We start from the raw sequence: 14734 nt of genomic DNA, 5'->3' as shown, positions 1-14734 counted from the left end.
ATTTTTAATATATTAGGAACTATAACAATATTCAAAAATCCAATACAGTGGAAATAATTATTGTCACAACTTCCTAGGGGCATCAAACTATGTTTTACCTGTAATAGTCTTAAGTGAGCTAATGTATTAGGGGCAATCGCCTAAAAGTTTCAGCCCCAGGCCAGTATCAACAAATAAGCCTGATCCTGTCAGGACCGTAATGGTGAAAAAGCCCACCTCACCTCCCAAATTCATAAAGTACTGAGCAAAGGCCAATTGTCTATTTCCGTACAGCCGCTATGTGTAAAAAAAAAAAAAAAAAAAAAAAAAAAAGCCCACTTTTTTACCCTAAGGGCCTATTTTTTTTAAAGCCCACCCAACACTCCCATTGTGGCACTGTAAGGGCCCCAGAGTCCCTATACAGGCTGGGTCTCATTCAGATGTACCTCAGATATAGGTGTATATTCAAACAGAGGCTTCAACTGAACCATACACTAAGACTAAGGGATATCATGAAATAACTGTAGCGTGGGAAAGACACATTTCCAGCGTGTACGACCCCGACCATGTAACCATTTACAGTGGAAATTAACTTTGGGTGCACTTTAAGATAAACAAATGAAGTCAAGACGTGATGAAAGGCAGCTGTTGACAGTTTAATGTGAACATTTTACTGTTTTTGGTTATGTAAGGGTTAAAGCGGAGCAGTGTGGTACTACAGTTTAATATGTTGAATACGTACATGCGTGTATTAGATGTATTGAGAGTATATAGTTTTGTGGCACTGTGCGTATAAAGGGTTAATGGCAGATTTAGTATTTCCTGGGCTTTACATATCATTTCTGTCTGCTTTTTTAAGGCACATTTTTGCAGAGTTTAGCCGCACATAATTCGCGGAGAAAGAGCTACTCCAAGCCAAACCAGCACTTGTTAAATGTATAATTTGAAGAAAATGCAAGGCTGTCTTCCAGCTCTGGGCAGGGGAGTCTCACTCAGACAGCCATTAACCCTGTAATTTTTTCTTTCAAGGCTGCAGCTCTTCATAGGGGATGTAGAGATTTTAGTTTTTGGGGAAGACTTCTCATCCACCAACTTCAGCAACAAGGAGTCCCAGAGCAGCCAGCTAATCTAGGAGATATGACGTCACGGGGACCTCTGGGGGAGGAGAAGGAGGAGGAGGTGTGGAGAGGAAGGATGAAGTGGAGCAGATTTCTAGAGACTAAAGAAAGGCATCCCCAGGCAGAGGGAAGTTCTCTGTTATAGAGGATCTCAGAGGCTCTGAGGAATCTAGTCGGGATTATTGCATTTTACTTTTGGAGGATTTGCTAATCTGTTCAGAAGAAGGCAAGATTCTCCTATGTTCTCCCTTGGAGCTAAAGACTCCACCGTGTCTTTCTAATTTGATCATTTCGGGGAAACTTTAATCCCTGGGCAGTTTTTATTTTTCTGAGATGAGACCAGTCCTGATGCTGCGCTTCAGAAAGGATGTTACCAGACCCACCATGCTGTGGATTTTTCTCTGTGTGATCTTCAGTGGGATTATCTGGAGTGAAGCCACCCCACACCTCACTTACCACCGACCAAGCCAAAGGGGGAAGTAAGTGCCCTATATCTGCCACTTGCTTCTAGCATAACCCTGGATGTTCAACCTGCTGGTTCTTGATCATGAAGCACGACTCCCATCATGCTCAAACAGCCAAAGTTTGGCTATGGATGGTGGGAATTGTCCAGATCTGTCCCATGTGTAGATGTGGCTAGAAGCATAGTTTCAGAAAGTTTCCAGTTGCACACGTTACTTACTGGTGTAAAGATTCACCAGTATAAGCCACATGTGCCACTAGGGGGGGGGTGAGGTCGCCTAGTGGGTTTGGAAATTAAATCATGGCTATATCTTCTAAAAGGCTAGAGTAGTAGGTTGCTGACCAGGGGCAGTTATTTTATAGTGTCATTCAATGGGTTCAGTTTGTACATGGATTCACAGTACAAAGGGGTTAAAGACCTATAATTTGTTGGTCAATCCAGTAATTATAGGACTACCTTCAAATCCAGGTGGGATTCTGAGATAATAAATGGACCATTGAAAATAATAATAATAATAATAATGGAAATAATGTTCTCATTATGGGGCATCTAAAAGTGTTGGGTTCTGAAGGGCATTATCTGCTATACTATTAGAGCTTATAACACGCCGTAAAGAGCTTTTACAGTTTTCTAATGACTGAATTGGACTAGTGGACAATGGCTACAACTGGTCTCAGTAATCATTCTGTTGCAGCCAGTGGCTTCCAGCATTCCTGAACAATTACACACACACCCCAGCATTTTTTCCTTTAAAGAAACACATCTTGTGCATTAACACATGCAGAACAAAAGAGGTTCACTGTCCTCAATGTTAAAACCTCCCATTCAAAAAGGACCATTCAATTTAGCAACCCAAATACCCTATTTAAGGTTTTATCAGATTCTATACAAATGGGACAGAAGTGAATGTATTTCCTGTAGCTTTCTATTTTACATATAAGTGTTTTAATGGCTGTTTATTTGAATGTATCCTCTGTAGGAACTGGTGCGCCTATATAGTGAACAAGAATGTGAGCTGCACTGTCATGGATGGAACCGAGAGCTTTATTCAACCTCAGTACAAGTGTGCATGGAACCAGATACACTGTCAGCCCATAATGATGTAAGTAAAGGAGAAACTGGTGTGCGGAGGTCTGACAATAGCTTTACAGATACTTAAAACCCTGTTCTTTTAAAAGAAGCCTTAAACAATATGATTATGCGTCTATAAATCTGTAATTCTACCTTAACGGATAGTTTTGTGCTTTGATTTTTGGTATATAACCTGTCGGTGTCAGAGATGGAAACAGCACCTCACCTGTGGATAACATTGTTCATGTGATTTTGGGGCAATGGGACTTTTAATCGCGCTACAGAATCTGCTGGCCCTCTATAAATAAAATGTTATGTATGCCTAAAAATTGCCTGCGACGTGATGGTTTAGTATAAGTGGAACCACAACTATTATACATATGGATGTGATACAACAACAATATTTTTTTTATGAAATACACGCAATTTCTTACGTTAGATCTGGAAACAAAAAGGCACAATATCAAATTTGTGGTGCATGTGTTGCTGACACGACACATTTTTAACAAACTTTTGTGATCGTGACACCTTAATACATAACCCACAATCTTTGAGATACTTCTTAGTTCTTGGAAAGGAAAGAGAAGTGAGTTATTCTTTAAGGATTTGATGCAATATGGAGTAGAGCATTGACGAAAACTTTGGGCTCTGGGAAAGGGGAATTAGTTACTGTGCACATTATATTTAGCAACCCGATACAGTAAGAGGAGTCTTACAAAGACTTACAGTAAGTTACAGTAAGTTTTGTCATAGTACAGAAACAGAAAATATCACTGCCCCTGGCTCATATCTGTAGACCCATCCAGTCTTGGGCAACCTCTGATGCATACCCTCGACCTTTGTATTAGAGTACTGTGTTTTCCCCTGACACTTTTTTAAGGAACATATCTGTTACCATTGCTGTAAAATAAACCTGCGTCTAAGGGACTGTCTTAAGTATTCCTGGAATGGACTATGGGGATCTGCCAGTTGCTGGCTCCTTTATCTGCTGCTGGTTCCCAACCCTAGGATGACACTATGGTGGAGGGTAATGTCACTGGACCATGTATTGAAAATAATCTCACAGCATGAACTCATTTAGACCCCCCACACACTTTGCACATCTAACAATTACTTTAATAAAGCTTCCATTTTTATGGTCATGCTGATCCATTGCATTGTACGTGACAAATAAAAATGCTTTCTGAGAACCCTTGTACACAAAGCATAGCCGTGAATTAAAAAAAAAATAATAATTTAATGAACATATACATTACAAATAAATGTGTCTAAAATATTTGACAGCTGCCTCTATCTGGAATTAATTAAAGGCCTGAAGCACAATGTTTTATACAATGTTATTAATTATATCTACAACTTGTAGTGTGATTAGTTCTTCCACTCCTTTTATTAATCAGCCATATATTTGAACTAATAGAGTATAAAACTATACAAATATTTAGTGTTTGTGTAACTTTATACAATGGCATGTCTTGGGTGAATAGTTTTTGCATGCCGTGTGATGTTCGTGGCATTTTTTTCTTGGGAAAGACAATCTAGCCTTTAAAGTTGCACTGACCGGGAAGCTGCATGAAGCCTTTTCTCATGCAAATCCTGATTTAGGATGCAAATTTGGAATGGAATTTAAATACTCATCAAGGGTAACTGCTACGGGGTGATGCACACAAAGAGGAAGAGGAGAATGCAGGGCAACGTCACACATTCAGCTTCAGTAATGCTGAGACAAAGAGCAATAAAACTATATTTTGCCATTTATGGCTATGGATGAGATTGTTTCTATGGCACGGGATGTATCTTGTGATACCCAGCTTTGCTTTCTGCACATTGCTTTTTAACCATTTAATAGCTGTTGCTTGAATCTAGCCATATGCAATGCTGTAACAGTATATGATCAACTATTAAGGAAAATTGGCTAATAACAGTATTAACAGCTGTTTTACTTATCTTATTGTCCTTTTCCAAATTGCCGGCTTATTTATGCAGTCTAAAATTTGGTATACATGTAATGTGCCTGTGAACATGAATGAACAGTTTGTTTTAAAGTAGTGTTTTCATTTTGTGGAAAACAGGCAAATATTAAAAACTTCTTTTTTTTTTTTTTTTTTTTGGATTGTCGGTGGCAGCTGACTGCTTTCCTAATCAAACAGTGTTACTCCCAAATTTGTCACCATTTCACAATGAGTTATACTTTAATGGAGGTAAATATGTATATATGCTGTGCCCCTTTTAAACGTAAAGCGAAGGAGACACAACTATCCATCACTGGAAACAATACAGGAAACTCAAACAGATGTGGGTAATTTTAGCACGATCTAGAAAGGTTATTATTCCTTTCATGAACACGTACCAAAATGAACGACACCAGTCAATGCAATGATATTAAATGACCACTGGCAGCTCTTATGTTTGCTGGAAAATACAGTAGATGTAATAATGTGTATTAAAGTGGAGATATTCAATCATTTAATCGTACAACAACGTTATATATCGTCTTTTATCCTTTGGCTACTTGTCCTGCCAACTTTTATGATTGCTTCAACAGGAGCTACCGCAGAAGACATAAAAGCCAACTTGCACCGTAACCTTCATGAAAGCAATTTAGCGCAGTTGGTGTCACAAGGATGGGCAGCTTAATTGAAATTAACTTTGAGCTATCCATTAACAAAGTGTTTTATGTGTTTGATCAAGTTATGCTTATGCATGTGTGGTTTTAGGATTGTTATTGAATTCTGTGTATGCCGTTTAAATGCCTGGAAATATTTAGGTTTAATTGAATACTATCTAACTATAGGCAGTAGTGGTGCATTCATAAAACAGGGCCTGTTGGGTGTTTGTAATAAAGACGTAATGGGTGCATCGAGGATGACCTATGGTCTACGGAAACTGCTGGCGCTATGTAAATAAATGTAATGTAACATTTGAATGAAGCAGACGTCTTAGCTCTAAACCCCATGATGGCTCCATCATAAGCGGAAATAGGAGGACTGTTAATATAAGAGTAGATCACAAATGATTTTATGAGTTTGAAAAGTATTGTCTCAAAGCACTTAATGCAAGAATGTTTCCAAGCCCATCTGGAGAATGAAGAAGATATATCACAAAACCATTCATTACAACTTGTATTCCAGAAAATTGCTAGTCTATACATTGCAGAAAGCATTTATTTTTGGAAGAAATAGGAGGTAGTATTATACCCAAAATCATTTCATGGCTATTTGATGCGTATAGGAGTCCATTTCTTCCAGGAGGTGTATATTCCCATTGAGGTCAGGGGGAGCTCCCATTGAAATATGTGTGCACATCTGAATGCTATAACTCTCTGCTGCTTGTATCATTGACTACAATGATGGCTCCCATTGTCCTTGGCGGAGCACTATAGCACATGTGCCAGAATTGTACTTAAGTACACTTCCGGGTTTCAGAGGACTCATGAAAAAGAAGCCAACACACAAGTTATATCAGTGGTGCACTGGTGTCACCAACATTGTTTTTGTATATCATAAGGCAGAGCATATGAAAACACACAAATGTGTAGTCCTTTAGTTGAGGCAGCCAGGGGGACACAGATGTCTCATTTTCCAACTCCAATAATTAAAAAAATGTGTGCAGTAAAATGCAAAACGGACTCCGGTATGAAACTAAGACTGGAGTGTTCCTTTAAGTGTAACCACCTATTTTTTTTCATGAAATTCACATTTTCCATCCAGTTATTTGTTCTTACTCAGTTTTGGAAGCTGTGTGTGTGTTACTGCTGCAGGCAGGCATGACACATAAGTAACTGAACCTCTGCATGGAAGAATTTTCTTTTTGTTTATCAGTTACAATGTTTTAATATACAAGATCGTGGAATCCAAGCCTTTAATGCACAATTGAGGTTTTGTTTCTATTTTTTCTCTTTTCCATTACTGTTCTGTTTCATGCATATTCACAAATTTTTTTTAACAAACTAGTTTGTGTTTTAAGCTCTGTTCTTTATTCACTTCTTGTTGTATTCTTGGATCTCTCTTTCTTGGCTTGGCTTGACTTGGCTTGTTATTTGTATATACTGGCATTCTCAGGAATATGTCGTTTTGTTGGGTAAGATTTGGCCACTGTTTCCTTTGTAGGAGGTTTAGGATTTAGCACTGGGCCATAAAATTGGCTTTCGTTTTATGTTCGGTGTCTCTGAAATTACATATATGCAATTCTAAACAGTTTTTTTTATTTTCACAATTCTTAGGTTTTGTAAATGCCATGTTTGCAAGTTTAGAACTAGACTCCTACTGTGAGTTTTAACTCTTCACGTACTTGGGACTTTATCTTTTTTATGGTACTTAATGGCACTACAAAAGAGAAACCTCCAGACCATCTTGATTTGGGCTGTTGTTCTGTATTGTGTGTACCTCTATTCCATGTCTGTTGTGTCATGTGTTACGGTTTGTGTGATGTCACTGACGTCCCAGACATGCTGTGATCGGGCACAAACTAGTGCATTGAAAGAAAATCATGTTTTTCAACTGTTTTCCTGCAAACTGGCCCATAATAGGATCCATGCCACCATCCTGCCCTGAACCTGAATTTCTGTCATATACCTCAATAGGTCTTAGATCCAGGTCATAGGCCTACATTTCATTGTCTACTCTCATTATAACATGAGATATGAATAAATGATGTTTCGTTAAGAAAGTAGCTAGTAAAATTATTTTAAAAAGTCTATGAATTGACCCTACACCCATAACCTGGTACAAAACCATACTGAGCTGTGAGAAATCTGCATGTTCAAAGGAAAGTCTGCTCTGTATTTGAAGGTTTTTTATGGCTGTGGCTGAAAGATAAAATATACAGTAGGTCGTCCATTAACAAAACCATTATCCATTGTCCATTATCTGGTTATTTTTGGAAAATTCCTGGTGGAGTTCAAAAAAACTGCTTATAAACCCTGTAAATAATGGGTGGAGACGTAATTTCTCAATTTTCATCAGTTCAAAGAAAACGTCTATAAGAACAAATATTCTGCCTACCTAGATTATAGATGGAAGGTTTAATGTAGAAATGTATTGCTGACGTTGGCGTTGTAGTTAATTTATGGCATGGCCAAGGCACCGCCTGGTTCTTGCCGAACCCACCCTTAAGGGACGGAGTGTATGTATATACACTTCCTGTGTCTGTGCATGAAAGTCCCCAGGGAAGGGTACATGCATATACACTCGACGCTCCTCACCGACTGGGTTCATAGAGAAAACCCACAATGTCATGAGGCAGCTTGTAGTATTTCTCATGGAAACACTGCTTATTTACCACTGTTGGCTTTCCTTTGTCAAGGAAACCACTCCCAGCTACAGCTTCTTGATACTAGACTGTTTATTATATCCCAAAGCTAGGCGGCTTTAAAGTTGCTGTTTGAATATACGTGCCTGAAATGTTGCAAATACTAGTAACCATATCTTAGTAAATGTAACACATATAAGCTAAATATACCTACAAATGAATGTGAACGATGCACCCTGCCAAAATGTAAAGTTGAAGTTATGAAAAGTTATGAAAAATAACAATTTTCTGATCACATGACCGCACATTATATTAAGAAGGAAAACAAATATTTAAATATAGTTGCACTAGAACCTGTAAACATATGTTAACTTTCACTGGAACAGACCTTTTTTGTAATGTTACAGTGAGGACTTAACAGTGAGGACTAAACAATGTTTAGTTTCAGTTTAATGTATGTTGTCTGCGGGGGACAATGGAGGCATTGGATTTTTAGTTAATCCATTACTGGCAGAAGATCATGGGATTTGCAGTTGAACCTCAGTTTTGCAGTTTGATTTACAGGTTTGTTCTGCTCATGATGTACTGGTATTTACATTAAATATTTGTGCACTTATACCATTGATATTATTTTTCAATATATAACTATAATATATAACCATGATACAATTGTAAGGCTTTAGTAATGGCTCATCACTTAAAAATTGGAAGGACTATATAGGGACTCCTAATAAATCTTTGTTTTATTGCGTAATCACTTAAAGACAGTGTCTCTTTTACTGAAATCCCAATCAATTGCATTTAAAATATATATATATATATATATATATATATATATATATTATTTGATTTGTGGAAGAAGAAAAAAAGCTGTCTGACTCTACCTGGCCTCAGTGTTTATGATTCTACAATGCAAAAATGAGAGTTTTAAGGTGAAAACTACTGCTGGCCAAAAAGAGCACAAAGGCTCGTCTCACTTTTGTCAGAAACATCTTGATGACCTCCAAGACTTTTGGGATAATATTTTGTGGACTGATGAGTCAAACGTGGAACTTTTTGGAAGACATGGGTCTCGATACATCTGGCGTAAAGCTAACACAGCATTCCACAATAAAAACATCATACCAACAGTCAAACAATATTGATGGAACCATGAATTCTGCTTGCTACCAGAATGTCTGACTATCAGTTTGTGACCTCAAGCCCAAGTGCAGTTGGGTTATACAGCAGCACAATGCTCTGAAGAACACACGCAAATCCAGTTCTGGGTGGCTCAAAATAAAAAAAATTAAGGTTTTGTAGTGACCAAGTCAAAGTCCTTACTAATCTGATTGAGATGCTGTGATATTGCCTTAAAAGTCAGTTTATGCTGGTAAACTCTCCAATGTGGCTGAATTAAAATAATTCCACCTAGAAGAATTAGCCAAAATACCTCCACAGGTAGGAGGCAATAAGGTCTGGCTGTTTTGGGTCGTTGGTAGCACCCTTAGTCATGAAGCTGTGCAAGAGAGATATGTTTGGGTGTAGACTTGCCTTATGTGGAAACAACAGCAACCTAGTAGCCACCCTATAGTCCCCAGCATGCTGGCAGATAACATCCACAACATGGGGCAAGAGGCTGTACTTGCATTTGTTTTGCCCCATTTTGTATAGGCTGTCAGATTTTATAACAGGATTTATCCCCCAGGGCCATTTTTATTAGCATGGGAAAATGTAATTCCTGACAATTCTCTCTCTAACTGTGTTGCTGTCCAACCATTGGTAAAAGAAGGGTGTTGTTCAGATGTTAGCCCCATCCATCTGTTATCTCCACCCATGCTCTGCATCATGCAACCTATGAACCACCCCTTGCGCAGGGCTAATAACACCCCCTCCAAAAAAATCTGTGGACGTGTATGCGTGTGAAAATGAGGAATAATTATAGGTTATGGTACCACATGGCCAGTAGGGGAGGGTTCCTTAGGGACCCATTATATTTAAAAGTAGCCCCATTGATTGGCTGCCAGGGATCAGGCCTGGTAAGAATGGAAAAAGTTTGTGGTGACCCCAAAAATGTTTCAGCCCTCACCCCACTCTCCTTTTATCTTTTGTTCAATTAGCCTCCGCCCTTTAAACATTATCTGCAAAATATCTAATTTTATTAACAGTAAACCCGAATTCCAAATCTGCGATGTACATCGAGTTGTTTATGTTTGAGGTTTCACAATCAATTTGTATTATTAATTATCCTACCACATGACATCATAGCTTTACACAGGTTGATCCAAAATACATATTATGCGAAGAGTTTTTGATTATGATTTAGGCGGGTTTTAACTGGAAAATCCTTAAATAGGCTCTGCCTTTCTGCTTTATGGCATTATTGATGAGATCAGTGATGATTTTTGTGTTATTTTGTTAGAATTCACATAAAGCAACTGTTCCATCTGCATTATGCGGCTATGCTAAGACGGCCAAGTTCTTAGTGTACATTTTATTTTTTAAATAGCACAGGCAGAAGTGACTGTAATGTTAGCTCTAGTTGTTCCCCTGTGACCAAGTACAGTTAACAGAGATAAGTTAGCTGCATTCCTGTTGTACGTTGTAACACGAGTGTCAGGTTGAATTCTGGAAGGATTCCTTGCATGAGGTTTGGAAAGTAACGTGGGAAGACGAAGAACACTTAAGATATTTTTTTTCCATATCTGTAAATGGGAAAAATATATTTTGTTTTAACAATTGTTTCTCTTCTTTTTTTCATATGGTTCTTATGATCTTATGTTATAATATACATAGATACAATATGATATATGTTGAAAAATTACCCTTTTCATTTTCTGTTTTTCTTTTCAAATATTTGGAAGCATCGCTGTGCAGTTGTTTGAATCACTTGGGGTTTCTTAGTTTCTGAAACAAAAGATACGCCTTTTTAGCAGATTTTCTCTGGTTCTTAAGAGAATCCCACTTGGCTGAAATCTAATCTCCAAAGTCCACAAAGAAATCATAATTCATCATCGTGACTTTGTTTGTGGTTGCCTGATACCCTCCTCCTTTTGTTATTTTATTGGCAAGCAAAAAAAAAGATATACATTTGGGGAGGCTTGAGGCTAATTATAGCAAGCCTTTGCTCCAAAAGACATCCCAGTTTGGATGTTGAAAACAAAGGACTGATTGCTATGTCAGTAAAAGTGGTGGTAACCCTTTTTTAGCCAAAGAACGGACAATTAAAGGTGCTGATTAAACCGTTGATACCAAATGCAGAATTAGAACCATTATTACCAGAACTATTAACTGTCAAGACCTTCCCCAAAAAAAGAATTCTCTAATCATGCAACTTTTTTTCTCAGGGAAAACGTAATTGTCATGTGACACAAGAGCAGGCCCTGTTAGGTTGTTGCAGTAAGATGAGAAAGCTTCTTAAACATTTGTGTGTGGTTTTTATTTAACGTACAGAGAGATCTGCTAAAGGTTATTTTTCCTAGCATGCCACAGAGTGCATTAAAAGGTTTACTTAAGCTCCTTGTAGGAAAGCTTTTTTTTTTGTAGGAAAGATTTTCTTGGAACTGAAGCCGAAGCTATCAGACGAGCATTTATTGTGTGCATCATCTTTCAATGGAGTTGAGAGGTAGTTTAGGAGTTGGTTTCTCTGGTTCCACCAATATTACTATGGTCTCCAAGCCCAGCTTTGCTCAGCTGCACACGTGGGATCACTGAGACACGATGCACAACATATCTTCACTACACAAGTGGCCACAACCAGAAATAACATTAGTCACTGTCCTGGAAACTGCAAGTGCAGTTGTTAGTGTGAAAGATTAACCTTTGATTGACAGAGAAGGGTGCGGTGAGCTGAAGGATCAGTTGGCTGAATATAATATGGTCTGGACATTGATTCCGTTTCACCGTCGCTTTTAGGCACAGTAACTACAAGCAAAATACAAAGACAATGGATATCCTTTGGAAAATATTTCTATCATGTTTTTTCCTATGCATTCATAATATAGTGTGTTGAAACACTGAAACAAATTTTACTGGCACTAATTAGCAGTTCTGTCAAACGATGTCAAGGAAGAGGAAAAGTATAATGATTTCCATTTCTCCAAACCACTTAGCCCCAGGTTTCTGCTAAAAGTTTAACTCGACAACGATCCCACCAGGTTAAGATGTTCAAGCAGCTCTATATAGATTATAGACTGTAGACACTGTTTCCAAGTAGAACCTGGAGTGTCCATTTAATGTCCCTTTAATGAACGCTAATCTAGGATCTACAGTAGAATGTAGAGTAGGATCTCCTAGTCTCCTAATCTTCTGTGAGGTCAGTTTTTCTTTCATATAATCAGTAAAACTATATTCTTTCTTTTAATATTGGGTTATAGCTCTGTAAATGAAATGCAGAAAATGTACTTCCAGGAGTGACCTGTAGTTTGTTAGATTGGTGTAACGAAAGTTCCTTATGTTCTTGAAAAAGGACCATGACATGCTTCTAGACGGTAACTGTATATTTAGAAGGCAAATTATCCAATGAGTTATTTACTAAAAGTATTTCTCTTGAGAAGCAAATTTACCTAGGAAGATGGGGTGGGTACAGTAAGTATTCACTTTCTTATTGCCGTAACTGGAATTAGTATTAGTTTTCATTTCAATAAATCTCAAGCAAAGGAACAGGCAACCTCGTAATGCTTTCTGTAATGTAATACTATGGAACCTCACACCATCTAGTTTTGAAGTCACTGGGAAGTGAAACTCACCTTTTAAGGGTCACAAGGAAAACAAAAACATTACATTTTACTTCACTGACAATTGTAGCAAGTATTATCCTAAAATATTGATGTGCGACATTTGAATACTGGTTTGAGGTTACTCATCACTCTTGTACAGTATGTGCAGGAGGTCAGTGCCCTTTATGTCGACAAGCTACAGTAAATGTTTCTGGACCATCCCATATTGAGAACCACCCAACTGAAACTATTATGAATCTAAAATACTGGTGAACTACACTTGACATCATTGCCATTTAATTATAAAAAGCTTTATGGATTCCGTGTGTCATCATTGTTAAGTCATGGTTCCAGATGTTCTTGAAATGGTTGATATTTGATGTGACTGCTGCTTGCATAGGGCATGGAAGTCCAGAACACAGCTTGTGCAAATTCTGTACACCAGATCCTGGCAGCATTCAAAGATGGGTCCAAAAGACTTCTTATTGGATTAGTCCTGCACAGGTGAGCAGGCAGCATCTAGGTAGAGGTCAATGCCAGGTTAATATTCCAGTGTGGAAAGACTATAGATTAAAAAAACAAATTTAAATAGGAGAACCATTGCTTAAAAATGTGTTTTCCTCCTATATTGACGCTCCCAGTGCAAGATAGACCTCGGTAAATCTAAAAATCCCTTTAAAGTTACATTCCAGCCCAATGTTCATGTTAAGTATATGTTGGAATCCGTTTCTTGTGGACTCCAATGCATTTTACTGCATGCAAATTGGTGCAGGCATTCTTTAGTTATTGAAGTAAGAAACTGAGACTTCTGTCTGTCTGTCTCGGTTAACCCTTTACCTGGCTTCCTCTAACTTCAAGCATGAAAAAGTCAAATATTTCTTGCACGTTTTTAGGAGATACACTTATTCTAAAATCAATTAAAATAGTTCATATGACTAGTTTGAGAACTAAACTGTACTGCGCAAGTCCCCTTCTTACTACATTTTGTGCAAATTATGTCTGACATGAAGACGTATTATTAATGTATTTCATTGCCAGTGCATGGCATTTGTCATGGTTAAAAAAAAGAATGCAATATACCTCCATGCCTTTTGATAGCTATTTGTTAATCTTCATAATGCGTTTTATATGGCACTTGGTTTTTCAGAATGTTATTGGAATGATCTTGTTATTACGCAATTAATTTCGCCGCAGTGTGTCAGGATTCAGCTCTGGGGTGTCTGGCTCTCATTTAGGCCGTGTAAAGTGTCAGCGTCTGGGCAGGAATAAGGAAAATGTGTGCCAGAAGCTTTACATAAACAGTGCTACTTTGCTGTAAATTAAAATGTTTGAGGAAGTTCTGTCCCAGGAAACGGAGGTGTGGGCCTCCTGCAGGCTCCCACTGGTGGTAGGCAATCAACTCCGGCTGTAGTCCAATATTAAAGCCATAAGTCACAGGGCATTTACTTCCTTCTTGCTGCTGTTGTCACCACCAACCGGCTTAACAGTTTAACCTATTAGCCAGGGGCAAAACTGCAGTGCCTGGTAACCGATCCATAACTGTGCAATTCAGTGAGCAGGCTCTGCTTAGCGCGCTCGATCACTCGTCGATGCAGCTGTATGCGGTATGTACAGTGATGCTGTTTATGTCACTAACTGATTACAGTCAAATCTAAAACAGTCCACTGTTGCCAAGCTTTCTAACCAAAACCACAATATTGAGTGTAATGCATAGCAGCTGCACGTCTTAACTCTCAGAATAAGTCATGATATCCTTCATTAACTCAAAATGAAACATAGGTCAGATCCAGACTAGGACTTTTTATTAAAGACACCGTAACCTACCAAAAATAATAAACATGCTGCATCCTAGGGGAGTTATTTTATTAAATCATGGAGTTAATATTCCAGTTGAAATACTCTAACAGACTTTTATGGGGTTTGTAATAGAGTTGGTAGTATGCAGCTTGAGGAAAATAGTTTTTTTTCCTTTATCCCTATTTAAATTTTTTTAATTATGTTTGTTTTTAATATCTTGCATTAAGGCTTTTGTTTGTTTGATCCTGTGAAAACAGTGGTAAAATATTTCCAAGAATGCGGTTTACAGTATGGCAAGATGTAGAGGTTGAAGGTGATACTCCTATGGTGTTTCTGAGGTTGAATGGTGTTGAATCTCCATC

At 38.0% G+C, this 14734-nt stretch overlaps 1 protein-coding gene across 1 annotated transcript in view; it reads left to right on the top strand.

Annotated features, from left to right (window-relative positions):
- The first annotated feature begins 1191 nt into the window (after nucleotides 1–1191).
- Nucleotides 1192–14734, top strand: part of EMILIN2 (elastin microfibril interfacer 2) — a 30947-nt gene continuing 17404 nt past the window's right edge. Inside the window, exons 1-2 of the mRNA XM_053467880.1 lie at nucleotides 1192–1576; nucleotides 2540–2662. Of these exons, the coding sequence (XP_053323855.1) occupies nucleotides 1431–1576; nucleotides 2540–2662 (269 nt within the window). The 5' untranslated portion in view covers nucleotides 1192–1430. The remainder of the gene's footprint in view (nucleotides 1577–2539; nucleotides 2663–14734) is intronic.

Source organism: Spea bombifrons, chromosome 5, assembly GCF_027358695.1.
Source record: "Spea bombifrons isolate aSpeBom1 chromosome 5, aSpeBom1.2.pri, whole genome shotgun sequence".
NCBI classification, from domain to species: Eukaryota; Metazoa; Chordata; class Amphibia; order Anura; family Pelobatidae; genus Spea; species Spea bombifrons.
The sequence above is the reverse complement of the archived record's forward strand: the minus strand, read 5'-3'. Positions and strand labels throughout refer to the sequence as shown.